Source organism: Echeneis naucrates, chromosome 6, assembly GCF_900963305.1.
Source record: "Echeneis naucrates chromosome 6, fEcheNa1.1, whole genome shotgun sequence".
NCBI lineage: Eukaryota > Metazoa > Chordata > Actinopteri > Carangiformes > Echeneidae > Echeneis > Echeneis naucrates.
In genome coordinates, this window is record NC_042516.1 from 13,472,893 (window position 1) to 13,497,384 (window position 24,492).

General features: G+C 43.4%; 4 protein-coding genes across 5 annotated transcripts; 3 read left to right on the top strand and 1 right to left on the bottom strand.

Moving 5' to 3' along the window:
* Window positions 1–39: 39 nt before the first annotated feature.
* rnf41l (ring finger protein 41, like) lies at window positions 40–2,680 on the bottom strand. The gene is made up of 6 exons (XM_029505278.1): window positions 2,571–2,680; window positions 2,238–2,444; window positions 1,929–2,068; window positions 928–1,090; window positions 693–813; window positions 40–444 (listed from the first exon to the last, which is right to left on the bottom strand). Exons 2-6 carry the CDS (start codon window positions 2,441–2,443, stop codon window positions 40–42), a joined length of 1,035 nt encoding a protein of 344 aa, XP_029361138.1. The 5' UTR covers window position 2,444; window positions 2,571–2,680.
* Window positions 2,681–3,807: 1,127 nt separating this feature from the next.
* On the top strand, window positions 3,808–15,061 carry rad54b (RAD54 homolog B). 2 transcript variants are annotated; one of them, XM_029504281.1, is made up of 16 exons: window positions 3,808–3,863; window positions 4,670–4,848; window positions 4,953–5,139; window positions 10,161–10,409; window positions 10,667–10,963; window positions 11,210–11,372; window positions 11,477–11,702; window positions 11,953–12,039; window positions 12,125–12,245; window positions 12,321–12,460; window positions 12,536–12,826; window positions 13,031–13,194; window positions 13,300–13,561; window positions 14,144–14,210; window positions 14,300–14,497; window positions 14,581–15,061. In XM_029504281.1, exons 2-16 carry the CDS (start codon window positions 4,702–4,704, stop codon window positions 14,802–14,804), a joined length of 2,823 nt encoding a protein of 940 aa, XP_029360141.1. In that variant the 5' UTR covers window positions 3,808–3,863; window positions 4,670–4,701; the 3' UTR covers window positions 14,805–15,061. The 2 variants fall into 2 exon arrangements, with proteins under 2 accessions (XP_029360141.1, XP_029360142.1); XM_029504282.1 differs by lacking the exons at window positions 3,808–3,863; window positions 4,670–4,848; window positions 4,953–5,139 and adding an exon at window positions 9,226–9,339.
* On the top strand, window positions 7,408–9,108 carry LOC115044926 (fibrinogen silencer-binding protein). Its single transcript, XM_029504284.1, has 2 exons — window positions 7,408–8,046; window positions 8,560–9,108. The coding sequence occupies exons 1-2, from the start codon at window positions 7,640–7,642 to the stop codon at window positions 9,098–9,100; spliced, it is 948 nt and encodes a 315-aa protein (XP_029360144.1). The 5' UTR covers window positions 7,408–7,639; the 3' UTR covers window positions 9,101–9,108.
* Window positions 15,062–20,126: 5,065 nt separating the features above from the next.
* On the top strand, window positions 20,127–21,457 carry gem (GTP binding protein overexpressed in skeletal muscle). The gene is made up of 4 exons (XM_029505115.1): window positions 20,127–20,481; window positions 20,672–20,748; window positions 20,870–21,074; window positions 21,174–21,457. The coding sequence occupies exons 1-4, from the start codon at window positions 20,127–20,129 to the stop codon at window positions 21,455–21,457; spliced, it is 921 nt and encodes a 306-aa protein (XP_029360975.1).
* The last annotated feature ends 3,035 nt before the right edge of the window (window positions 21,458–24,492 follow it).

Here is a 24,492-nt window from a genome sequence, read left to right on the forward strand (position 1 = left end):
AACAAAACCTCTTACTAATATCCCATCAGTCCAGTCTCTTCAAATGACCGTGACCTCTCGGCTCTTCCTCTTGATGCAGTCCAGAGTTAGACTTCGAGTGCCACCTTTTCGTGCTCCCTCACCCAGCTGTGGTGATGGAGGTGGACCTGATGCATTCGTAGCCTGAGCTGAGTGCAGAGAAAGACTCGATGCATATAAGGATGCCTCCCTCAGCTGGTGTCTTGTCGGCTTGGTGTGCAGCTCCCATCCGGGCGTTTGCTGCACTCCCTGATGCTCTTCTCTGGCTACTTGTTCCACAGGATGCTGACTCCTGGTCGGCTGCAGATCTTTGAGGAGCTCCAACAGTTCCCTCTTCTCCAGCTCTGCTTCGGCCAGCTCTTGTCTCATTAGACGCTCTGCTCCTAACAGGGCTCGCATGTCACACATCACACGGGACATCTGCCCCTGGAAGGAGACAACACACAATTACTCAACATGCTGCACAGCAGAGTCACCACTAGGGCTTGCACACCATGTGGCTCTCCTGTGGTTTGTGTAAAACTTCTGTCAGTATTATTGTGACAATTTATATAGTTAAATGCACCATAACCTCAAGTCTTTGCTTCATTACTATTCTTGAGTAAAAAGACTTTGCCTATTGTTCTTATCTCAAAAACTAAAGTGTTAAAGTAGGAGCAGGATTGACAGTTCACCTTGATCTCCTCCACCTCATTCTTCAGCTGGGACTCTTTCTGCACCATATGTCTTCTCTGTGAGTCTAACCGGGATTCCATCTCTCGCCTCACTTCCTCCACCTTACACAGCATCTCAGCCCTGCCATGAAAATATACATGAAATGGAAGTTATGAACTGCCAACATCTTGGGTCTCATCACTGTGTTCACAAGTACAAGACGAAGGGGTATATCCTCCCCACAGACCTACATACCTGAGCATCTCCACTTCAGTGCGTAGCTCTGCTACACAATTGTGTTGTGATTGATCAGTTGAGAGAAGCGTATGCCCACAGCCGTTGAGACACTCTCTGCTGCGGAAGTTACATTCTGACAGGTGAGCCTCCAATCCTCGCCTCTCTACCTGCACAGGACAACCTGAGAAGATCGAGGTCCAGTGATGCAAAAGCTTCACATGAAACAAAAGTGATTAACTAAAAATTTCACAAAAAAATGGATTTGAACAGGACAGTACCAAAATACTAACAAACAACCAGCTCTTGAGGACTGATCTGATATGAAGGGGCTGGAAGCTTTCTCAGATTACCTCTTAAGGTTAAAATTTAACTGCTTGTGATTTTCAAACCAACTAATAGCAACTGTAAATGTTTCAGGGGAAATCTTTTTTTCTTTGAAGGCATAGTAATTTAAAATCTAAAGAGCGTACTATAGCTATTTATTATTTTATGCCACATCTTTGACCAAATTCACGCCACACAGACCACAGCAATTATAGACAATGGTTGATTCTTATGCAAAATGGTAATCATAATGCCTGAATTATTTAACACTGCAAAAAAAAAAAAAAAAAAAGAAAAGCCACACTGCATGCACACAGTCTTGGTACGATACCCACCACAGTGATAACAAAAGTATTCTCCACCTGCCAATGACAGGTCATAGTTTGTGAGTACAGGGTACCTTTCTTGTATGCACTGTAACTACACATGATGGACATGTTTTGTAAAATACTCATTAAAGAATGATAGGAAATTGACCCACAGTGAACTCTGTGTAAGGGGGCTGTGGGAGCATTGAGTCCCATTGGTGCACTTGTTTGTAGAGTAGCTATGACAACAATAGGGCCACCTGTTGCTCCCCCACACACAGGTATCACATTACCTTTGTCCAATTTGATTTTACACTTTCTGTCAACACAAGAAAGAAAACAACACTTCAGATGAGTAGAATTTTTTGTCAGTGTGAGGTGTCATACCTGTGTTGGAGCAGGAAATGAAGGCAAACTCACACTCATCCTCATGTGTGTGCAAGGTCTCAAGGGAGCAGACCACCTCACATCCTTGCCCTGCATTCACACAACGGATCTGCAGGCGGTTCAGGTCATTACGCATGTACCTAACATGAAAGACAGTATTACTGATTATATCGCTCAGACAATAATACAGAGAGAGACGGGCAGTCTATGTTTATGACACCACTGAATCCTTGGAAAACGGGTTGCAAAATGTATGGATTATGAAAAATTGTGAAGTCATACCCAAAGACTACCCAAAGACAGACATACCTGTAAAGTGGTTTGAGACTTCCAACGTCCAGAGGCAGTCTGTCTTCGGGACAGGAGTGGTGATGGACCAGCCAGCTGCTGATACATCCACTACAGTAGGCATGTTCACAGGGCGCCTGGAGGGGGCTTTCCAACACATCCCGACACACGCAGCACAGCAGACCCTCATTGACATACCCCACAAACCTCTCAAGATCATAGCCCATCCTATAAGTACACATATAGATCGTTCAAAACAGGACAAAAAAAAAAAAAAGTCCAATTTCATGGTTTTCCCCTGTAGACTTTTCAGTTGACTTTTTGATTGTCCACTCAATTAAATAAAATCCCTACCTGGCAAGTTAACTTTCACTCTGCCTCTGCCTCTTTTTGTAAATTCTCACTCCACTGGGTCCTCCACGGGTGCCCTTCCTTCTAATGTCTTGACTACTGTAGCTTTTGCCTCTTCATCCTCTCTCAACTTGCTGCTCCATCAGGGTCAGGGTCTCTCCTCTTTTAAAACCCTCCCCTACTTTTGGGACTGTGTCCCGAAGGAGAGGTATCAGTGACAACAAGGGCTCAGGAAACAAACAGACATCTGATAGACGAGATCAGATCAGACAGACTGAATTACAGAAGAAAAAACTCAAACTCAAATTAATTCTGCACCAGTGTGTTTTGCCTTACCGCTGAAGCTTGGTCATGGTGTGTTCAGAGGTTGCTGCTGTCCTTCAAATGTTTCTGTCTCTCTTGTTGAGCCATCCTATCCTGGGTTTCTCTTTTTTCCTCTCCCTCTATCTGGATGCGGGATTAACAGGGATTACACACTCTCTCTCTCCCTGACTGGATTACAGACTGCACGACATCAGATGACACATAGTCTCAGACTGCAAACATCAAACAGCAACCCAAATACATGGAATCCCTGTCCCTTGATAGTCCCTAACAGTGATGATTGATGAATAGATCCTTTGCAAACTAAAAATACTCAATAACAAGAATTGATCTTCTATTAATAATATGCATCCTAAACTAATGGATTAATTGAGACAGGACTTTGAAATTGTTTTAACTAATCTATATAATGTTGTGGAACTTAATGTACTGCATAACAATGAGTCCAATGTTTTGATGCTCACAATTCACAGTATTTCCATCTCAATTGTTGAATCAACTAATAAAATCTAAATACTCAAGAAAGGCACATGCACCTCAGTATTGTAAATAACTAGATGTATATATTTACATTCCAATAACAATTGGTGTAAGTAAAAAGAAACAGCGAGCTGGATCATAGTCAAAGCCAAAATAACTAAAGAGCCCTTCACATCTTAAAAAAAACTGAGCATCTGTGCATCATTTCCTGTGTCCTTTGTGTGATCGACTGGAGGGATGAAGCGGGGTCAGTCATGTGGAGTGGGACTAGGCGCGCTCCATATATATGTCAGGGGTCGGCCGGCAGCGGGAAGTTCATTAAGAATATCGCCGGTAAACTCTCTTGACGTTAGAAACCAAACGCATACCCAGACACGTTGACCACGCCCTCCAGAGGAGCCGTAACCAATCGGATTGCTCCAACGGTTCAGCGGGAGAAACGGTGAAGAGTCGGAGGAAAGCGAAAGGCCGGACGGTTTTAGTTGCAGCGAAGTATGAAAATATGACCAAGTGTTTTGTTCAAACTGTTAGTTTGTCCGAGTGTGTATGAGACTTTATCACACGTTGTCTAACATGACATTACAGCCGAGTTTAGGCCGTGTCCGCTAGCCTCTGTTAGCCCGCTTGCTAACCTGCCGCAGCGCTGTGAAACATTAATGTCGCCTCAGAGCTTCAGGTCAGGGCTGAGAGCTTTTCTGTTCTCCGTCCAGAGACGATGAAACAAGACGCCTTTCCTGACCGGAAACGTATTTAAAACATACGCTTTATCCAGATTTTACTTTGAGAAACGTGCGTCTTGACTTCCGCTACAAATCTGATAAATATCAGTTTAACAGCCAATTCATACTTAGCTTTACATACTGTGTGTTACTGTATACTGTATTACGTGTTGTTGTTGTCTGCATGCTGTCATATGTACATTTTAAGTGCTCAAAAAAGCTCCCATATGGTCTCTTTGATTTACTTACGTATTCTGACACCAAATAGAGGCTTAGTTCGTTACAAGTTGTATTTCTGAAGGCGCAACTAAAAAATTGTGTTTGGCGAATGTCTGATAAATGACAGAGAATGAACTGGTGTTGAAGACGTAATCAATCATGAAAAATCCTAAAGTAATACCCCACACTACCTTTAAATATTAGGATGGATAGGGGGAAGGAACATGGCCTCACATCCAAGCTAATTTAAACGAATTAACTTGGCCCAGTCTTAACCCAAACCCTGGACCACTGAGTTAACAGAGAAATTGTTTGCTTTAACTAACTATCATATTGATAGTCATTGCTCTTTTTCTTTAGGATCTTCATCATTGTGGGCTGCCAGTAGAAGAATGAGGCGTTCAGCAGCTCCCAGCCAGCTCCTGGGAAATGCAGTGAAAAAACCCAGATTTGTGCCACCTGGAACATCTACGTCATGTTTAGTGGCTGAATCCAAGTCCCTGGCCCCTAAACCTCAATTAGTCAATGCATTAAAAAAGGTGAATTATTTGTCTTTATCTCTCAATTATTGTCATGCATCAACCAGTGTCATTTAAAATTTCTTCAGCTCATTAGTTCTCTTTACTCTTCCATCATCATGTAGGTCCAGAGAAGTCTAGAAGGATCAGTTCCACCTAAAGCTGGGTGTGATGTGCAGCCCAAACCTACACAGGCTACTCCAGCCTTGTCTAGCGTGCTGGCTCGTGTTCTCAGTGCCACAGAGAGTAAGGAAAATGAAGCAGAGACAGAATATCCTGACACTGACTATGCTGAGGACGCCAGACCAGCTGGTAAGACACAAAGATTTTCAGTTGAAAAAATATTTTCTATGTTCATGAATATTTATTGGATGACACAATGTGCCAACAAGAGCAGACCCAATGAGGACTTGTTATTGAGTCCTGGATACAAAAAATATTAATGAGAATAGAAAGATGCTTTCTGATTAAAATCTGAGATTCAAAATCTAAAGAAATGAAGCATACGTCTCTAAAAAAGAAAAAAATAAGTAAAGTAAGATATTCAACATGGATACAGTAATACTAATATAATTGCCATGGTTGTACAGAGTAATGTTTTGAGAATTAGGGGTATGCATATTGATCGACACACTGAAGCTCAAAATGTCATCTAGAAGCTGGAAAAGTCCAACTGATCTTATGTGCTAACAACATAAATGTACATTTTGATCTTATCTGTCACAAACTGGTATTTCCCTTCAATGAAAAATTAAAGTGTTCAGGAAAGACATAAATGTTCTCTAGAAAATTAGAACAGGTATGTTTAAAAGATAAAGTAAGCATCAAGTGTATGATATACTGTGTGTTTGCTGTTATAGACACTTAATCAGAGCAGGACAGAAACTGACCATCTTATCCAATATTACTCAATTTTCCTAAGGTTATCTAGTATTTGCTGTGAAAAGTCCAAATGCATGAAATAATAGAATGAATTTAAATATCTGATTGACATGATCACTTTGCCAAGATGTTTATCGACTGGACCAACCTATGTACTTGGAGGAGTGTCTTAATCTTGTGCAATAGGAGAGCACATGATATTTGCTCACATGAAATGATGTTTGTCAGATGAGTGTTTGGTCAGTTGCCTTTTACTATTTTACTAATGAAACTGATCCATTGTGTAAGGATCATTTTAACGATATCCATCTTGGATTGGTGTTGGTCCAGTGTTGTGTTTATACCAGTTTACGTTGTAGCACATCTGTCGGTGTCACATGCTTTGCCTGTTATTTTCTCCTGCACAAAAATAAAGGGTCATCACTCTGATGGATACTATCGCATGTGTGGTAAAGAGAAAGAAATAAGGGCAGCTTTAATAATAACTCATCTGTGCTCTATCTGACAGTAGCAGCCAAATGCAAGAAAAAAATTAGTGTACTGAGTTCGTTGACTCATAATACCATTAGGTAATATCTTGGAAATTAAGGAAGCATAAAACGTCTTATTGTTATGTGACAACATATAACAACAGATATGTCCTCTCTCTAAATACATTTGATGACAATACATTTAATCAAAAGCTTTAATGAGAATCAGTTGGTCATACGAAGCCCTTTCTTCTTGATGCCTTATTTTTATTACTACAGCTTTAACTACACGGTTACAATACCACAATGTGGGTGTAGCTTTCATATCGGAATGTGCGGTAATAATTGAGTATTTTCAGTCTCGTTTGCTCCAGTTGAATGCTCCCTCGGTTTCCTGGCTTGTCACCATTTTATTTTTCCTTCACACACCAAAAGCAGTGGACCGGGCTGCCAGCAGACTCTCAGTCGGTTCTGGACTGCTCCGTCCCTGTGTCTAATAATAACGGGGACACAGCACACACTGAATATAGACGTTAAACCGGCCGAGCCGAGGCTGAGTGACAGCAGGTCCAACGTGAAGCAGAGGAGGGGCACAGCGCCGGGCAGAGGAGGACCGTGATCGGGCTCAGTGAGCCACCGCCACCTCCGTCTGAGAGCAACTAGTGCCTCCGTCTGCCGGCTCCAGCCCGCCCGGCTGCCTCTCAGCTCGGTGACACGTGCTTTAATCACACGAATCGGTGTTAGTGAGGCAGAGTTCAGCTTTAATTCTAACCATCCTTGGTTTTTTTTTAAACGGGCATGCGGAGCGCGTTCCCAAACCCCTCCCCCCACTCAGTTAGTTAAGCCGGCGCTATTTCCAAACCCTACTCACTTCAGTAAAACGGACCCCTGACCTCTAATAACCCGGGACAGGCTGAGTGGAAAGTGCCTCTCCCAGCTGTGCAGGGCGCAGAGCCGCAGCCCCGGTCCCTGCCTCGGCCTGTAGAGGCACAGTGGCCGCTCTCCTCTGCGCTTGGTTTGGGGTTTACATAGACCGAGCTGTATGTAGGTCGGGCTGGGCTTAAGCGGCTTAGCTACGTCAGCCTAAGCTGGGAGGAATTCATCCAAAATCCTCCGCGGTAGGCGGGGGCCTAAGCGAGGCTGGCCTAGTTAAGCCTGATTCTTATTGTGTGCTGCACAGCCTGTTTTTGTTTTGCAACGTAGCTGAGAGGGAAGCCAGAAGTAGAGTATGAGTCCATGCACACATTAGACAGAGCTTATGCTTGATTTAGACAAGAAGAAGAAGAGAAGGCAAATGAGACACGCATGGGAGTTAGACCAGTGGTAGCTTTATCACCGTGGACCAAGGGAAGCCAGCAGCAGGGTTAGAAAAGGACAGGTGGGAAGAGTGGAGAGCCAGAGTACCGAGGGGGGACAGCCATAGGCCTTAGTTGGTCCGTGTAAATCCGCTATGCTGTAAAATGGCATCCAGCTCCGTGTTTCTGTCCAGTATGGTGGGCAAAGCTCGCTCCTCCAACTTCACCCTCTCTGAGAAGCTTGACCTGTTGAAGCTGGTTCGTCCTCACATTCGCATCCTGGAGGAGCACACCAACAAGCATGCTGTCATCGTGGACAAAAACAAGTGTTGGGACACTGTGGCTGAGCAATACAACGCCTTGGGAGGGGACAGGCCCCATCGCACAGCTCAAGGCCTAAGGACCCTTTACAAGAGGCTGAAGGAATCTGCCAAGCAGGAAGTGATGCAACGCAGACACGCCCAGCCAGAGTATAGAGCGAGCATCTCTGAACCAACCAGGAGAATTATGGAGATGATCCCTCACCTGTTTCACCATGTGCCCATCCACGAAAAGGACCAGGCGCTGCGCAGGTACAATGTTCTATATGTCTCTGAGCACAGGCATACATTTACATAAAGAACTAAAGAAGTGAGAATTGAGGGATGAACGCAGCTATACATCCTTACCTTCAAAACAGTATGTAGTCATCACACTGAATGAACTCTTAGAGAAGGGAAGGGAGGGGCGGGGTTAAGCTCCCTGCTTAGTCAGAATTCACACACACTGTATATTGTCAGGCTCAATTAGAAAAAGCAGCATCATTTTCTATGGTAGTTTCCTTTGGTTCATACACATACGCACTGAAATCACTCAGCATTTGGTGTTGATTAAACTGTCAGTTTGCTCTTTTTTGTGCTGTTAGGAGCCTATTTCATGTTAGAACCATGAATAACATTTTGAACTGTACAAATAGCCGATAATATATCGTTAAGATAATCCTATGAATGATTTATTTAGTATGCATTAATATTAACAAATGTAGCTGTCAGCAGCTGAAGCTTAAGTACTCCAGCCTCACTTCTTTATATCCTTTCCATTGGTAGATTAATATACAGCAAGCACAACTCTCCAGTTGAACATCCTGGCAGCAGCTCCTCTCTGGCTGGACTCCAGGATTACTCAGCAGCTGTCCCAAGTATCCCCCATGATGTGGTCCAGCTGGACCCTGAAGAGGATGTAAAACCACCGCCAGATCTCCCCGTCCTCTCCACACAGACGGGGCCTGGGCTGGATGGAGGCCAGGAGCGTGAAGGTGACCACGACTTGGGCAGCATCCACGATTACGAAGCATCCCTTTCTCCCACCACTTCCTCTGTTAACATCCCACTCTCCACATCACCACTGCCCTTACGCCATGACCTCTACCCCCACCATGAACCTGAAAGGTTTCGTCCCCTGCACCTGGCCAAAGAGGAGCATGAGCTGGTGTTAGCTAATCACAGGAAGGTTGCCTTGTACCTGGAGGAGAAAAGGGAGGGCCTGAAGAGGAAGCAAGAACTGGAGGAGGAACTTCTAAGAGCTAAGATCAAAGTGGAAAAACTAAAAGCTGCCCGACTGAGACATGGACTGCCAGTTCCTCTATAACGAACACACACATTTTGTTGCTTGTGTTGGAGAGACAGGGGCTCTGAGCACCAATTGCACTCATTAGTTTCATGTTGAGAGCTGTTTCAGAATTTGAATTTCTTGTGGAAACACAGTGCCTCCTACAGATTCTGAGAACTTCTTTAATATTGCAGGATAATGCGAACTTGTGTTGCCATTAGTCACCATGTATCCAGGTTAGATATTCATCAGTATTCCTGCATTTATTGACAGCAGAGGTAAGACAATTTGTAAATGTTCAGATTACTAACACTGTGAAGGGCCAAAACAGGTAAAATAGATGTTTAAGTTCAAAATTTGGACGTGTGTATTTGTAGTAGTGACTGACTTGTGTATTGCTGGTGTATTTTCTGCCATCAGTATGTAGCTACGAGAATGTTAGAATGGTGTAAATTGTCTTTATTTTCAGAATTTTCCAGGAAATTAATGGCAAAAGATGATATATTGAGAGACAGGAGTACGGAGTCTCTCCAGATCGTATCAAGGGGATTTCTCTGTCTTGAAGGATGTTGACTTATGTCAGTATCTTTTGAAATAAGATGCGATAAACATAGGCACTTTAATTTACTAAGTCGAGGAAGACGGGGAAACACATAAGATCAATGGAAAAAAAAGCAGGCCCAAGGACATTAAAAGGAATCAAAGGCCTTAATGTATTATGCTAATAATGGCAAATTCAGTGCACCAAAGTCTTTTGCTTGTTGCATTGTTGGCCAGTTGAGTGGACAAAAGAAGGGAGGTGTGGTACTTGTTTTGTGATATTACTGTTATGTAAAGTATGTGAATATATTATTGTCTGTATTGTAATGTTGGTACGAGTGCTGTCAGTTTCTTTTACAGTTTGTCCATATTTTTGCTTATTTCTATAAAAAAAAAAAAAAAAAAGGTTATGATGCTACTGGTCTTGTGTGTGAAAAATGCCTCTTCCTTATTTCAGAAAGGAGCATTCAGAGCTCCAGTATAGTGCAACAGTGACATCTGTTGATGGATTTTTGATTTGTCTGAGTGAATTCTGTGTTTGTCATTGTTTCTTTTACAGGAAGGAATGCTTCTTCTCAGTGGCCTCCCAAGTCACCTCAGACTCCCCAACCTCCTGCAGGCTCACTGTGTGTTAATGGAACAACCGGCTCAGACTCTGCTTGCAGACAGGATGGAGCACATTACTTCAGTGTGATGTGGTGTAAAGCCAGTAAGAAGAAACACAAGCGCTGGGAAGGAGATGCAGTTCTTGTGACAAAAGGGCGCACAGCCACACTTAAAGACATGGAGGGGAAGGACATTGGCAAGGGTGAGAACTTTCTGTTTAAGCAGTGTACAAAATGTTCTGTGATGGTTGAAAATTCTGTAAAACTGCTGCTGTCAATCTTTCTCCATGCGTATCAGTTATCTATGACTGTGGTCTAATAGGACTTGTTGATATGGAAAATAATCTGTCATTTAGTTTAACCTTCATCTAGATAAACAACATTCACATGCATGCTGAGAAAGTAACAGTCCCAATATATGCAGTGAATTCCATGCTTATCTGTACATTTTTGTGTGTAGGCAGTGGCTACAAGGTGTCAGAGTTGGCTTCTCTTTCTGAGGGACAGACCCTGATGATTGGTGGGAAGGAGGTGGAGGTGATTGGTATCATTTCTGCGGAGGACTTTGCCAGGGGACGTTGTTTCCAAGAAATCCAAGTAGAGAAGGAGCCTAATGTCGAGTCAGCTCCACAGCCTCCTTGTCGTTTTGCATCAAAACCTTTCTGCCCCCCAACCCAGGTAGGAAGAGCAGAGCATTCAGGGACCAAACCACAGGAGGAACCAACCTGTAGATCTCACCATGATCCCTTAGCACCAGGTATGTTATTCAGTAATACTCTTCAAATTGTTTGCTATGCAACGACCTTTTCTTCAAATGACATGTTTAGTTTAAGTTACTCCACTAGTGTTTGTTATTATTGTTATTGCAGTAATTTGAAAGACCCCAACATCTGATAAAGATAAAGCAAGATAAAGCAAGATAAAGTAGTTCTACAGCAACATTATCCAAATTCTTGTCACCATTTTTTGCTTTATGAAACTTGATGTTAGTGTGCATCTTCAGGTGCACTGGTGATGCCCCGTCCATCTCCCAGCCACCAATGGTCTAATAACAAGTCAGGGCTTCCTGTTGTTGATGTTGTGATTGACCCATATCTGACCACCCACCTGAGACCCCACCAGAGAGAGGGCCTGCTCTTCCTCTATGAGTGTGTCATGGGAATGAGGTGAAAACATTGCCAAAGAAAATCCAGTGAATCGGTTTTAGCCGGAATAATGATCAAAACAGCTTCTTTATTGATCATACTGATCTGTTTGGTGTGTGCTTCAGGGCTGTGGGGCGCCATGGTGCTATCCTGGCTGATGAGATGGGTCTGGGGAAGACCCTCCAGAGCGTGGCTCTGTCCTGGACATTACTTAAGCAGGGCCCATATGGTGGGAAACCAGTTGCAAAGCGTGTTCTTGTGGTCACACCAGGCAGCCTAGTGCAAAACTGGGGTGCTGAATTTAACAAGTGGTTGGGCCGGGAGAGGATCTCTGTGTACACCGTGGATCAGGTGATGAAGGGGGGAAGGTTCTGATTTATTTATTTTTTTCTTTCTTTCTTTCTTTCTTTTTTGCGATGAAACTCAATGGGGCAAAATTGCAGAATGAGGGAAATTTCCCATAGATCAGATTATCAAAAGTTATATAGGACATTGAAGACTACTAGCCCAATTGAGCTTAATATTTAAGATTATACTGTAACAACTGAGAAGTGATGATAATAATAGTAATATTAATTATAATTGTTGATTTTACCTTTAGGATCACAGGATAGAGCAGTTTGTGGCATCTCCTCTGCACAGCGTTTTAGTAATCAGCTATGAGATGCTACTGCGTTGCCTGGAGCAGGTTTGTTAATTTGCTTTCAAGCATGGTTGTTTCAAATTGCACCATTTGAAAGGTTATTTTATATTTTTTTTCCTTATTGTTACAGGTACAAAAAGTGGGCTTTGGTCTTGTAATTTGCGATGAGGGTCACAGATTAAAAAACAGCAGCATCAAAACATCCTCTGCTCTCAGCAGCATCAGCTGTGATCGCAGGGTCATACTTACAGGTATGGACTTACTGTGAGTCAAGGAGATGTGGACACTGTGAAGGTTTTATAACAATTTATCTTTGTGTTTTGAAGGCACTCCAGTACAGAATGACCTGCAGGAGTTCTATGCTATTATTGAGTTTGTTAACCCAGGGATTCTTGGGTCATCAACTGCTTATAGGAAAGTGTACGAGGAGCCAATTCTACGCTCCAGGCAGCCATCCTGCACAGAGGTAATGCTTCCTCTCTTTCTTTCTGTGTGCTGCATCCGTTGTGTAGTGAGAGCTTATACCTTTCTCTGCCAATAGGAGGAGAGAGTTCTGGGAGAAGAGCGAGCAGCTGAGCTCTCCCGCCTGACTGGCATGTTCATCCTGAGGCGGACACAGGAAATCATCAACCGATATCTTCCTCCTCGCCTTGACTGGACCTTGTTCTGTGAACCGTCCCCGTTGCAGCTAGAGCTTTACAGGCAGCTCCTCTCTCACCAAGTCTTCAGAGCCTGTCTTCAGGGCTTCACGCAAACTCACACACACCTCGCCTGCATCACTGCACTGAAAAAGCTCTGTAACCACCCGGGTCTGCTGCACTCCACTGTGAAGGTTGTTTTTTTTTGTTTTATAAGGCCATAAGGGAGTTACTTTACCCTGGCAACACAACTGTTATAGTTGATTGCCTTGTGTTGGAGTTATTTCTTAGATTCATTAATTCGATTATTTTGAGCAGTAATATCTGTAGAAAATGTAATTTTCCTGATGGCTGAAGATTTTGCTTACCTAAGTGTGAGTATATTTTCTTATTCTCAGGAGAGAGCAGATCATGGATCAGAAGAATGTTCAATATATGATGGTCTGGTAGATCTTTTCCCAGAATCCTACTCGTCAGAAGGATTACAGTCTACCGATTCTGGAAAACTCCAAGTTCTGTCAGACCTGCTGATGGCCATCAAACAGATCAGCCCTTCAGACAGGTGTGTGTAATACAGAAATATTTTAATTTAAGTAAGTGTAGATTGTAGTTTTGTTTGAATATACTTTGCATATGCAGATTTGGCAGTGTGCATGTGTCTGTACAGGGTGGTTGTGGTGTCCAATTACACCCAGACGCTTGATTTACTCCAAGATTTTTGTGTACACATGAGCTACACCTTCTGCCGACTAGACGGACACACACCCACCAGCCAGAGACAGCGACTGGTTGACACCTTTAACAGCACCTATTCTCAGAATTTTGTGTTTCTACTGAGCTCTAAAGCTGGAGGGGTGGGGCTCAATCTGATTGGTGCTTCCCACCTTGTGCTCTATGATATTGACTGGAACCCCGCCAATGACATTCAGGTGAGACAGAGACACACACAGTTATGCCAACACAATTTAAAGTCCTTAGCTTTGGCGATTCTATCTCAATGTTGGTGGTGCTTTAACACCTAATCTGTTTTGTTAAGTTTGTCAAACTGCCATTTGACAAAATCAAACTGAAATTACTTCACAATTTTGTAATTGTAGATTGACAAGGGATTTGTATTGACAGATATGTACGCTGTTAAAAAACAGCCATGTAGTTGTACTACATGTCTTAGAAGTTCCTCATTTAGAAGTAAGTGAAAATAAACATACACCTACCCCACCCAAGTAGTGTCAGCTAATCGTGCCCATAGCACTTTTGTACTAATGAACATGCAAACATGAAGCGCAGTAAAATACTGAATTACTGGCTGTTGATTACTAGAATTTTATTTCTTAGGTGTGTCCTTTTGATGCCATCACACAAACTCAAAGACAAAGTTAATGGGTTACTTTTCACTATAGCCCAGAAAACACCACCAAACAGTAACACACTGATGTGTATCCCTATCCACCAGGTGGCACTGTGCACTTGTGTGTCATTCTCCTTGCAACATTGCACTCTATTTTGTCTAGGCCATGGCCCGAGTCTGGAGAGATGGACAGAAGAAGACTGTGCACATCTATCGTCTACTCACTGCAGGTTGGAACACATTTACACTGATCCTGAAAATTCTTCATACAGTAAAATTGAAATGTAGTGTTACATTTTGGTGTGCTTCTTTCTTTTAGGCACCATCGAGGAGCGTATATTTCAGAGACAGGTGTCCAAACAGGGGCTTTCTGGAACTGTGGTGGACTTGGGCAAAGGGGCAGAATACACCAGCTTCTCCACCAATGAGCTGCGGGATCTTTTCAGTCTGACATATACCCCATCCCTGACTCATGACCTGCTGAACTGCAGCTGTAGCATGGATGGCTCAGTCCAGGGTAGGCTCGTACATGACACACACATTAACGCCAGCATTTCACTTCACTGAGACTCATTAACTAACTTTTATCCTCATTCTCAGCTGTCATAGAGGAGGATGACCAGGTCTCTGACAGGTCATGCCAGCTGGGTCGTCAAGGTGACCGTAAAGGGGGGAGTGCTCAGAAGCATCTCAGCATGTCTGAGCTGATGAAGTGGAGACATTTTGCTGGTGACACAGGCACATTCTCAGATCCCTACCTCAATCATGCAAGAAACCACATCACCTTTGCCTTCCAAAACACCGTCTCTCATATGGCCCAGTAAACACACACTGGATTACACTGACATATATTTTTTCAATATGTTTATCCTCAGCCTCTCTGGGCTTTGTCTGCAGCCTGGACACAATATACAGCTAAATACTCAACAGTGCAACAGCAATCCAGTGTCCAACATTTTTAAATTATTTTGTTTGGTTAGGGTTAGGGTTCTGTAGCCTGTCTTTGTATTTTCTTTATTTAATCTAAATTTAATGTCAAATGTACTGTAAAATGTCTTTAAATAAACAGCGTCTGAAAGGATTGAGTTTAATCAACAGGATTTTAAAGGGTTGAATATTTCCTACATTTAAGAATTCTTGCTGTAGAAATAAGAAGTGTCAGTTCTTTTTTATGTCCACATACTGTAGATGAGAAGAGGATGATATTTTACATGCCAGGACTGATGTTCTGAGGGACGTTTCCATGATACAATGGATGGGTGAAATGGATAAATCATGTATACAGCCAATCATTTAAAATAACTAGTTTATGGCTGTCAGAATGAAGGCAAACAGGGCAAGAGTGTTTTATCTGCCTTTTGTGCTTTATGGTTATAGTTTATTGTCTAATGACTTTTCACATAAGAATGTAGTAAATCGGCTTAGTTGTGAGTCATACTGCAGTCTGTTCAGTCTGTTATTTTGGATAACCCTGGTCTGTTCATGCTCTGAACCAATAGCTGCTGTGAGGGGAATTATGGAGCTGCTTGTTGATATATGTGTGTATGTGCATGTCCTGAATCCACATGATTTGGGTCTGCCCACATTTGATTTGAGTGTCAATACAGCATCTTTACATAAAAAGGGTTATTATTAGTTATTGTGCTATTGTTAGGCAACTTTTTGTGTAATAACTGGGTCTCTAGGATGTTAAACTCTGAAGTCATTCTCCTGTGTACTGGAGATAGTACAAAAATGTATGAAAATGAAAGTAGACACCAGCGCTGAGAAGTAAAGCCCTATATCTACATTTTTATCTAATGACCCTTGGGATGGAGCGACTCCTCAATTCCACCTTCTCCAAATATGGTTTCTTCTGGTTAACCCCCCCCCCCCCCCTCTCTCAAAAAAAAAAAAAAAACATGACTGTGAAGTGAAGTGTTAAACTTAATTCTAGGCGCTTCACAAACCAACGGCTGGTGACAAAGTGGGTAGTTACTTAAATACAATATAAGTTTAAACTCTTGATTTTGGTTCTAGGTCAAACTTCAAAGTCTCCAACCTTTTGTGGAGCTAACACGATAACCAGCAAGCTGTGCCCAGCTCTGGCTCATAATAATGCACTGTGATAGTGAGTCCTTGTTTCCAGTCCTGTCTATCATGACAGGATGAAAGGTCTGGCAGTTTCTTTTCTTTTGGTTTGGCAATAGTGACTAAAGCTGTTGCTCAACAGCCTTTATCTGAAACACCCTCTTCTTCCAGCAAAGAATTATATCAGGCAGTGGCACAGACAAGCTAATATGTAGCATATTAAAGATGTCCTGGCTTTGCTTTTGTTTTTTGTTTTTTTGTGTTTTTTGTGGCTCAGTGAGGTTGTTGTCAGGCACAGTTATGAGCTGCTTTTGGTATCTTTCAGACAGTTTTGGTTCCCTTTGGAGTTTGGACGAATCACTGTAATACTTGTCTGCGTTTCGAGGCCACATAATAAGAAAGCTGCAGAAACGGTAATTGAACGCTTCAGTGCAACACTAATAATCAACCGGTCTTTGTGTTGGGTGACATGAACGCACGCGAGCGGCCACCTCGCCTCTAATCTGGACATATAGAAAAATCTCATGATAATCCACTGAAGTGTTGAGTTATTTCAGTCTGGACCAAAGTCAATGACGAAAAGCTCAAGTCAGTTCCCCTCCAGAGCACAGCACCACTGAAAACCCATCTTAACCACAATAAGAAGTCACTGACTGAAGGCTGAAACCACTGGTGGCATAGCAACTGTCACCAAGCAACTTTCTACAGCTACCACCATGGCCTGGCTCTGGAAACATATGATCCGGGTTGTTGTTTCAGTGCGATCTCATTCTGTGTCTGCACAATTTGGTGGTGGTATGGGACACGTGTCTGACAGACAATTGTCACTCGTCCAAGCAGGATATTGATCCAAATCACTTCTCTAACAGTCTCAGAGGCCACGTGCTTTTGGCTGCATGAGGCAGAATTTGTCTGTCCGTGCAAAGCTCTTAGCAGCTGCTTCTGGCCGCACTGCCAATCCCTCTTTTAAGCCGTTCGTTGTGGCAAAGATCTGGATGGATTGAATGTATGACTTTCCACTGCTGAAAGTGGAGAAAGAGATACAGTAGAGGCTGAGTTGAACAGATTGATGGCTTATTCCCGGTGTACCCAGGGCCTCTCTGGAAGATCTGATATTCACCTTCACTGAGATCACAGTTTTCACTTTCTGTTCAGCATCAGTCCGAATCACTGATGCTCAAGCCCCACAGGCCCTGAGCAGATCTGCTGTTTTTGGACTTTAGGGCCTTGGGATGTGGCCTCCAAGGTTGATTGAACTAGACCGTACACACTTAGTCAGCAGACTAATCCAGCTGTTTATCAGGGACAGAGAGTTCAGATATCCTGAACAGCACAGGGGATTATAGTTCAGAGGTTTAGAGTTAGAGGACATGCAAAATCTTGACTGAATTTACTGTAAAGCCTCATACCCCTATTTTATTTTGAAGTTTTATGTTTACAATGTTTAGATTCAATTATGCTCCTTTTGTTTTGTTTTCTCTAATTTCTCCTCATTTGGGGACACATTTGATGATTCCAGCTACACAACTCTGTGGATTTGCTTTTATGTATTTTTTCTGGCATCATAGTAAACTCTATGAGATTTACAGCTGGGTTTTTTTATAGTTTGTTGGTAAGTAAAACTAATGTGGAAATATCTGGTATCTGCAGATACTCTCACCCAAACCATCAGATAATCATCACATAATTGCAGAAAAATGATTCATAATGAGATAATGATGAAATAATCATCTGCGGTTCCCAATTTAACAAGTACAGAGATGGTACATTTGCATTTTCATGTCTTGTGCACTGTAGAAAACAAAGTTAGGGGATGTTAGCGCTGATGCAGTTGACACAGTGCCAGGCGAGGGGATGATGGTGCAGTGGAAAGACTGGCCTGGTATTCAGCATAACTGGAGTCATCGATAAGTGCAATCTGTGGCCTGAAATGTGCGACAACTACTGAAGGAGAAAGATTTTGGTTTCCATAAAATGTTATGCAAGTGCAATGTAACAGTGGCAAAAATACCTGAAAAACCTCGTGTTCATATTGAGCCTCCTTGACCTTGGTCTCCAGTACTCTTTGCTGCTGTGATGTTATAACACTTTTGCTTTGATAACAGCCTCTGTCGCCATCTTTCTTCCCAACTTTAATAATTCTTGGAGAGATTTAAATTTTTTTTTCCCCTGTTGTTCAGTGTGTGTAAAGCTGTATTGATGCAGAGCATACATTGATCCTTTCTGTGGTCTTCATAATAGCATGATGTTTGCAGGTCGCTCTGTACCCTAACCCACATGACAACACGAACGTCCCTCCCCCATCCATCCAACCATCCCTTTTCCTCCTGACCCTGGTCCCGCTCCAGCACTTAACGAGGATTTAATGTCGCCCAATCATCTGTCAGGCAGATCAGATCAGGGCTGTAATACACAGCAGCAGGTCCCCCAGATGAGGCTACAACTCAGTATATAAGTCCTGAAAAACACAATCTAAAAATACAGTAATAATCCCTCAATTACTGTAATAACGCTCTCATGTCAGTCGCTCTTTCTCTCACTCACATAAAGTGCTCTGGCAAATGACATCAGATGTTTATAAATCAAGTGAGTACGTGAAATGATGCAGGGTCGTCCTGGGCATTTGTGTACATTGTCAGATGGGTTATTCACAAAATATCAACTGGTGGCTTCCAGCCCATTAACAAAATGCTGGTGCTGTTGATAGTAGATCTCAGACTTAGAGGTTAATCCTCTTCACCAGCTTTCATTCAGTAACTCCTGATAGGACGCCATGTTTCACAGGAACATCACAGGAAAGGGCAGTAAGATGGATCTCACTATTCCCAGGATGTCTCAGTGGTTGTTACCAGTGACACCTCTATCTTTTCCTTTAGGCTGCGATCTGATAATGTTTCATTGACTATCTCTTACCTACCCGTGTGACTATTTGCTCCTGGAAGATGTTGCTTGAATCATTTTGAAATGGTTTTAACTATTCGTTGACTCTTTCGGTTCCAAAAGTAAAAAGTGTTCAAGTGTGTAATTTAAGTCATGTAAATCAAAACGATCCTCCCTAAATAATACCTCTTATGAATTTTAGTAGTTTCAGTAGATTGGATTTGGCAAATTTTATGTTTTCCTGTAATCTAATTGGTCTGTTTTTAATTGGATTAAATCATTTGTAGATGATACTCATATTGCTTGCCAGAATTGTATTTGTATTTGTCCGCCACACTCAACATTTTCTTCCACTGATTATAGTAAAAACAACAAGCAGGCAGCACAACTAAGTGATATACATTCAAAATGCTGAGCATACATTTTTAATAATAATTAAAAAAAAAAAAAAAACTAATTCGGAAACCTACTTAAAACTTAAAGCTAGTTAATACATAACTTAAATTTCTAATTTCTATTGCCAATTAAATATGTTAGATAGTCTAAGTAGTTTTTACTGGATTAATCATCATTTAAGTCTAAATGTCACTTTTTCCCCAAACATTTGAAACTCATCAAATTTAAGCTGTGACACCAGTGGTCTCATCCAGAGTTTGTGATCAAATGTTTCCAAAGAGCATATACATTGGTCTACTTCCTATATTCTCTGTATAATCAGTTTATTCCCGGTGGACTATTTAATAAGCTTTTGGTGTAAATATTGGCCCATTCCCTGTCTGCGTGCACATGAATGACATCAGTAACGACCAGCAGACCCTGATAAACATCCCTGCCCCACTGGTGACCCCCCACCCCCACCGCTCCCCTCTTTATATAAACAGCAGGGGAACTCCATCAGAGCAGCAGAGACACTCAGCTGGACATGTCACCTCAGGGAGACACGGGCCGGACATGTCCCTGGAACAATGTCCATCCACCGGTCAGAACTGACACCCGGTGCGGTGATTTCTGTAACGCACTGATGGGGACGCTCAGACTCTCCTCAACTTGTTGATCCTCTCAGAGAAACTGAAATCCTCCATCATGGTCATCAGCAGCCACAAGAAGGTGTGAAGGCGGACTTGGTATTTGTTTGTGTGCGTTTTATTTTGGTGTGCCCCCCTTGCTGAACGTTTGGATCACTCTGTGCCGGCACCATGCTGTCCAGCGTGCGGCGGCACAGCCTCCGGCTGCAGACCGAGCTCCACCGCTGGAGCATCTGCGACCCGGGCAGCCACCTGCTCCCGGACCGCCTGCTGGCCCGGGTCCCCGCCTGCATCTCCCGCTCCAAGTCCTGCAGCAGCTCCGCCGGGGAGTCGGACGGCAGCCGCGGGAGCTGGTCCTCCTCAGACTCGGTCATCTCCGCCGACTCTGCCGGGGAGGCGGCGGAACCCGGCAGCCCGTACCGGGTGGTGCTGCTGGGGGCCAGCGGGGTCGGGAAGACGGCTTTCGCCAGCATCTTCGCCGGGGCAGCAGACAGCATGGACAGCGATGACTGCGAGCTGTGTGGAGGTGAGAAAAGATCTTCACTGTGATCAAACATCGACAGAGAGCTCTTTAATGTTTGTTTTACAAACACTAGAGAAAGTGTCTCAGATCATTATCATTGTTAAACCTGATCTGATAATGAGTGGTGAGAAGTGTGATTATGGCCAACACGTTGCTGCCGACAGCGAGGTGATGTTGTTTGTTGCATTTTCAGATGAAATGTGTGAAAACATGATTGAAGTGGACGGAGAGCCCGCCTCTGTCACTCTGCTGGACACCTGGGACGCAGAGGTGAGACTAAGCACAGGTTGCCTTGCCTTAATGGGACCAGAGGGGGGGACTGCTCTGAACCCCAGCACACATACCACCCTGCACATCTTTCTCTAGCTCTGTGTGTGTGTTTGTGTTTCAGTATGACAGTGAATGGCCTCAGGAGTGCTACATGCAGACAGGTGATGCCTTCCTGTTGCTGTACTCTATAACTGATCGGGCCTCGTTCTTGCGGGCCTCGGAGCTCCGTATAACCCTCCGCCGTTTCCGTCCTGCTCAACACACACCAATCATCCTGGTGGGGAATAAGTGTGATCTGGTGCGACGCAGAGAGGTGTCAGTCAGCGGTGAGGACAAATAATCCCTTTGTGTTTGGGTGTGATGAACATCAGCCATTCTGACTTTTCTTCTATATGCAAGCGCTGATCTTTGACTTTCGTCCTCAGAGGGCCGCGCCTGTGCTGCTGTGTTTGACTGCAAGTTTATCGAGACCTCTGCTGCCATGGAGCATAACGTCTGGGAGGCCTTCCATGGCATAGTGCGACAGCTACGTCTGCGCCGAGACTCCAAGGAGGCCAACAAACGTCGCAAGTACACAAATAGTAACAGGCGTCGCGAGAGCCTCCCTATGAAGGCCAAACGTTTCCTTGACAAGGTGGTCGCAAAAAACAACCCCAGTGTGGCGTTCTGGCTGAAGTCAAAGTCCTGCCACGATCTATCTGTGCTGTAGGAGCCGTACATTAGATTACATTCAACTCTACGCCACAGTGATGAGCAGATGAACAGCCAGAAGAGCAGAGTTGGCTGATTCAACCCCAGAACTTACTGTGTTCACATTCACACCAGGTCACAGCCAACATGGCGCACAACACATTTCTACCACCATCTTTTGTATACTGCAGTCAAAACTACTCCGAGTGGACGCTGCTCAGTTCGCCTTCCTTTCAAACGGACCAGACAATCAGCTAATGCAGTAATGTTTCCTGTCGTGTAGCAGAGCTGTTGGAGGTTTGAGGTGAACTGATGGCTGCCGATGTTTGTTCAGTTCTGGGTTTTGAACAAAGACATGAATATCAACCTTTTCTTCTTTCCGAATTTTGCCCATCCTTTTGCTCTCCTCCCTGTCATAACCGTTGACGGTCAGACCATGTGGAAGTGCGAACACAACCACATGGAAGCTATTGATAACTGGGATCCGTTTTTGTATGATGATCATTAAGTAGATCCTTTCACATTATTTATTATGTTACTACTGTTACTACTAATGTTACTACTCAGTGTAAATAAATACTTGAGTGATAAAGTATTGTGTTTTGATACTTGGATGTATTTTGTGTTGTTGGATAAAAAATAAAGTGACGTAATTGATTTGGGGGACAAAAAACAAGCTCCTTTTGTCTTTTTGTCATCACGAAACTCCACAATGAGCTATTTGCCACATGTGAGTCAGCTTTGACACAAAAGACACACACTCCGATAACAGCAACACAACTGAGCTGATAGATGATGAGTCAGGTTGGACAGTAAAGCTGAACTTGGATAAGTGAAGTTGTACCTTGTGTGTGCATGTGTGTGTGAATTTCATTGGCAGCAATGTGACTACTCTGGGACTGGTCAGAAATTTTTTGTCACAGTGTGACACTGAACATCACACTCAGATCCCCGACTCAGATTTGCTGGAAAAGTGGCAAAAAGCATGAAAATGTGTTGCCAAGGTAACATTTAGAGCTGGCCAGGGAGCGAGTCTGTGTGTGTGTGTGTCCATGTGTTCAGATCAGTCAGATGGTGCATGTTGGATACGACACCTTTCAGGCTGCTTTAAACAGGATCCAGGCAGAGCAGTGCACGTGTATAGACCCATGTTTTACACAATGAAGTCACGTCCATCTGAGTTGGCGTTATCCTGCGGACCGTCAGCACTGCAGTGACAGGTTCTGGGTAAATAGCTGTTCTGTGAAACAGTGACTCATCTGCAGCCTGTTTCTCGACATCGACCGATTCATACAAATGTCGCTCTTCGGGTTGTAACGCTCACTGCTCTCGGCTCAGGGTGGCAGCCAGTGCTGCGGGATGAAAGGGCAGTAATGCAAGTTATTGGCCTAAATGTGCAAAATAAGGATACAATTCTGTCGCAGTGACAAATGAAAGTGAAAAGCAACACTGTGTCAGGACCGGATCTTTTCCTCTTTCTGTGGCTTGTTTCTTGGTTGTCCGGTGTTGTCGGTCATCCGTCAGGGCTGGATGGGGCTCCTTTGGGCTCCTGCTCTCCTTCACTTTCACACATCCGCTTCACATCAGACTGATAACCTTCCACCTGCCTCTGCTGACAGATATGAGCCGGTGTCATCCTCTCCCACTCGTGCCAGTTTGTTGTTTTATCCCCCCGAGTTAACGCTTTCGGCCTAGTGATTATGGACTCTCGCTCTGGACTTTCCTGCATATTTTTTTCCTGACCTTCATCTTTGGGTTCAGCTCTGTTCTGCTAAAGGCCTCAGTATGTGTTGGGTCTGCGTCAGTGCTTATGGTACTGATTCTCCACGTCTCTGAACTTGAAGGGATGAACTCACCAAAAACTCCCATAGCCATTCAACTGGGTCAGTCTATGGTGATGGGGAAGGCCATAGTTGTGTTTTAGAAGCTCACTTTGAAGTCATATTTTATGTCTTTTTGTTTTCTATGAGGTGGGGAACTTATCAAGAACCAAACTCGTGAACTGGGATCAAACCTACAAACCTACAGCTTAATATGTTCATGCTGTGGCATTCTTGAACTGTCGGTGCTGTCTGTTAGTCTTATTGTCTACGCACACACACGCACACACACAGCACCTTATCAGGCACAGCTACCAATGGAAAATCTGACAGGAAATGGTGCTGAGGTCAAAGTCTGAACCAAAATTAGAAACTTTGTGGTGGGATTATGAACAGTAACTTTCTCCAGAAATGTCTCCTTTTACTAAACTCCCTTTTGCTCATGTGTCCTCCATTTGTTTACATGCATAAAGTTAAACAACAGAACAGATTTTGACTAAAGCTGTGCAATTCCCTTCACTTGTTTGCTTTTTGTAGTAAAAACACAGCAACAGCGTTCCAACGATAAGCACTTGAACATTTGTGGTAAAACTCATAGTTGATATTAAGGATAATGGAGGTATCGTTTACATTCCACCATATGTCATTGTCCTGTACTTCCTCTCTCCTTCTGTCTTGTCAGCTCTGGGCCTATTGGCTGAGTTCGACATGAGGGCAGGGTGATTAGACAATCATTAGATCCAATAAAACATTGCTGGTTAGCCCTTGGTTAACGTTTGACCAGGCAGGATGGGAGTGCATGGATAACTCTAAAGTCTGAGGAGTGGCTCATTCAACGACTCAAGGAAGGTAAGTCCTGTCACACTCCGGGCTCCCACTTTTTCTATTTGTTGATTATTTAATGCAGATTTCAGGAAGTGATTTTGGCAGCTGGACTTCATCTGTTGATTTTTACAGACTGTGCTTGATGTGATAGATGTTTTGAGTTTGCTTAAGGAGTGATCTTGACTTGACTTTGACAGGACCTTTAAATCAAACGTTAGTTGGTTTTTTGTTGGTGTTCTCAGGTTCTTCTCAATTACAGTTATTGATGGGAAATGACCCATTGGACCCGATTGGACTCTAGTTTTGTATGAAGGAATCTATAAAACCTAAGCTGACAAAGGTCATCTAAAAGGAGAATGGGAGGCCCTGGCCTGCCCAAACCACTACGTCTTACAACATTACCACCATA

Coding starts and splice junctions, on each gene's coding strand:
- gem (XM_029505115.1), top strand. CDS start 20,127: ATGCTGTCCAGCGTGCGGCGGCACAGCCTCCGGCTGCAGACCGAGCTC. Junction 20,749..20,869: donor TGGACACCTGGGACGCAGAG/GTGAGACTAAGC, acceptor TTTGTGTTTCAG/TATGACAGTGAATGGCCTCA. Junction 21,075..21,173: donor CAGAGAGGTGTCAGTCAGCG/GTGAGGACAAAT, acceptor TTTCGTCCTCAG/AGGGCCGCGCCTGTGCTGCT.
- rad54b (XM_029504281.1), top strand. CDS start 4,702: ATGAGGCGTTCAGCAGCTCCCAGCCAGCTCCTGGGAAATGCAGTGAAA. Junction 10,410..10,666: donor GGGGAAGGACATTGGCAAGG/GTGAGAACTTTC, acceptor TTTTGTGTGTAG/GCAGTGGCTACAAGGTGTCA. Junction 13,195..13,299: donor CAGATCAGCCCTTCAGACAG/GTGTGTGTAATA, acceptor GTGTCTGTACAG/GGTGGTTGTGGTGTCCAATT.
- rnf41l (XM_029505278.1), bottom strand. CDS start 2,443: ATGGGCTATGATCTTGAGAGGTTTGTGGGGTATGTCAATGAGGGTCTG. Junction 2,069..2,237: donor AGTCTCAAACCACTTTACAG/GTATGTCTGTCT, acceptor CTTTCATGTTAG/GTACATGCGTAATGACCTGA. Junction 1,091..1,928: donor CATTTCCTGCTCCAACACAG/GTATGACACCTC, acceptor CGATCTTCTCAG/GTTGTCCTGTGCAGGTAGAG.
- LOC115044926 (XM_029504284.1), top strand. CDS start 7,640: ATGGCATCCAGCTCCGTGTTTCTGTCCAGTATGGTGGGCAAAGCTCGC. Junction 8,047..8,559: donor AAGGACCAGGCGCTGCGCAG/GTACAATGTTCT, acceptor TTCCATTGGTAG/ATTAATATACAGCAAGCACA.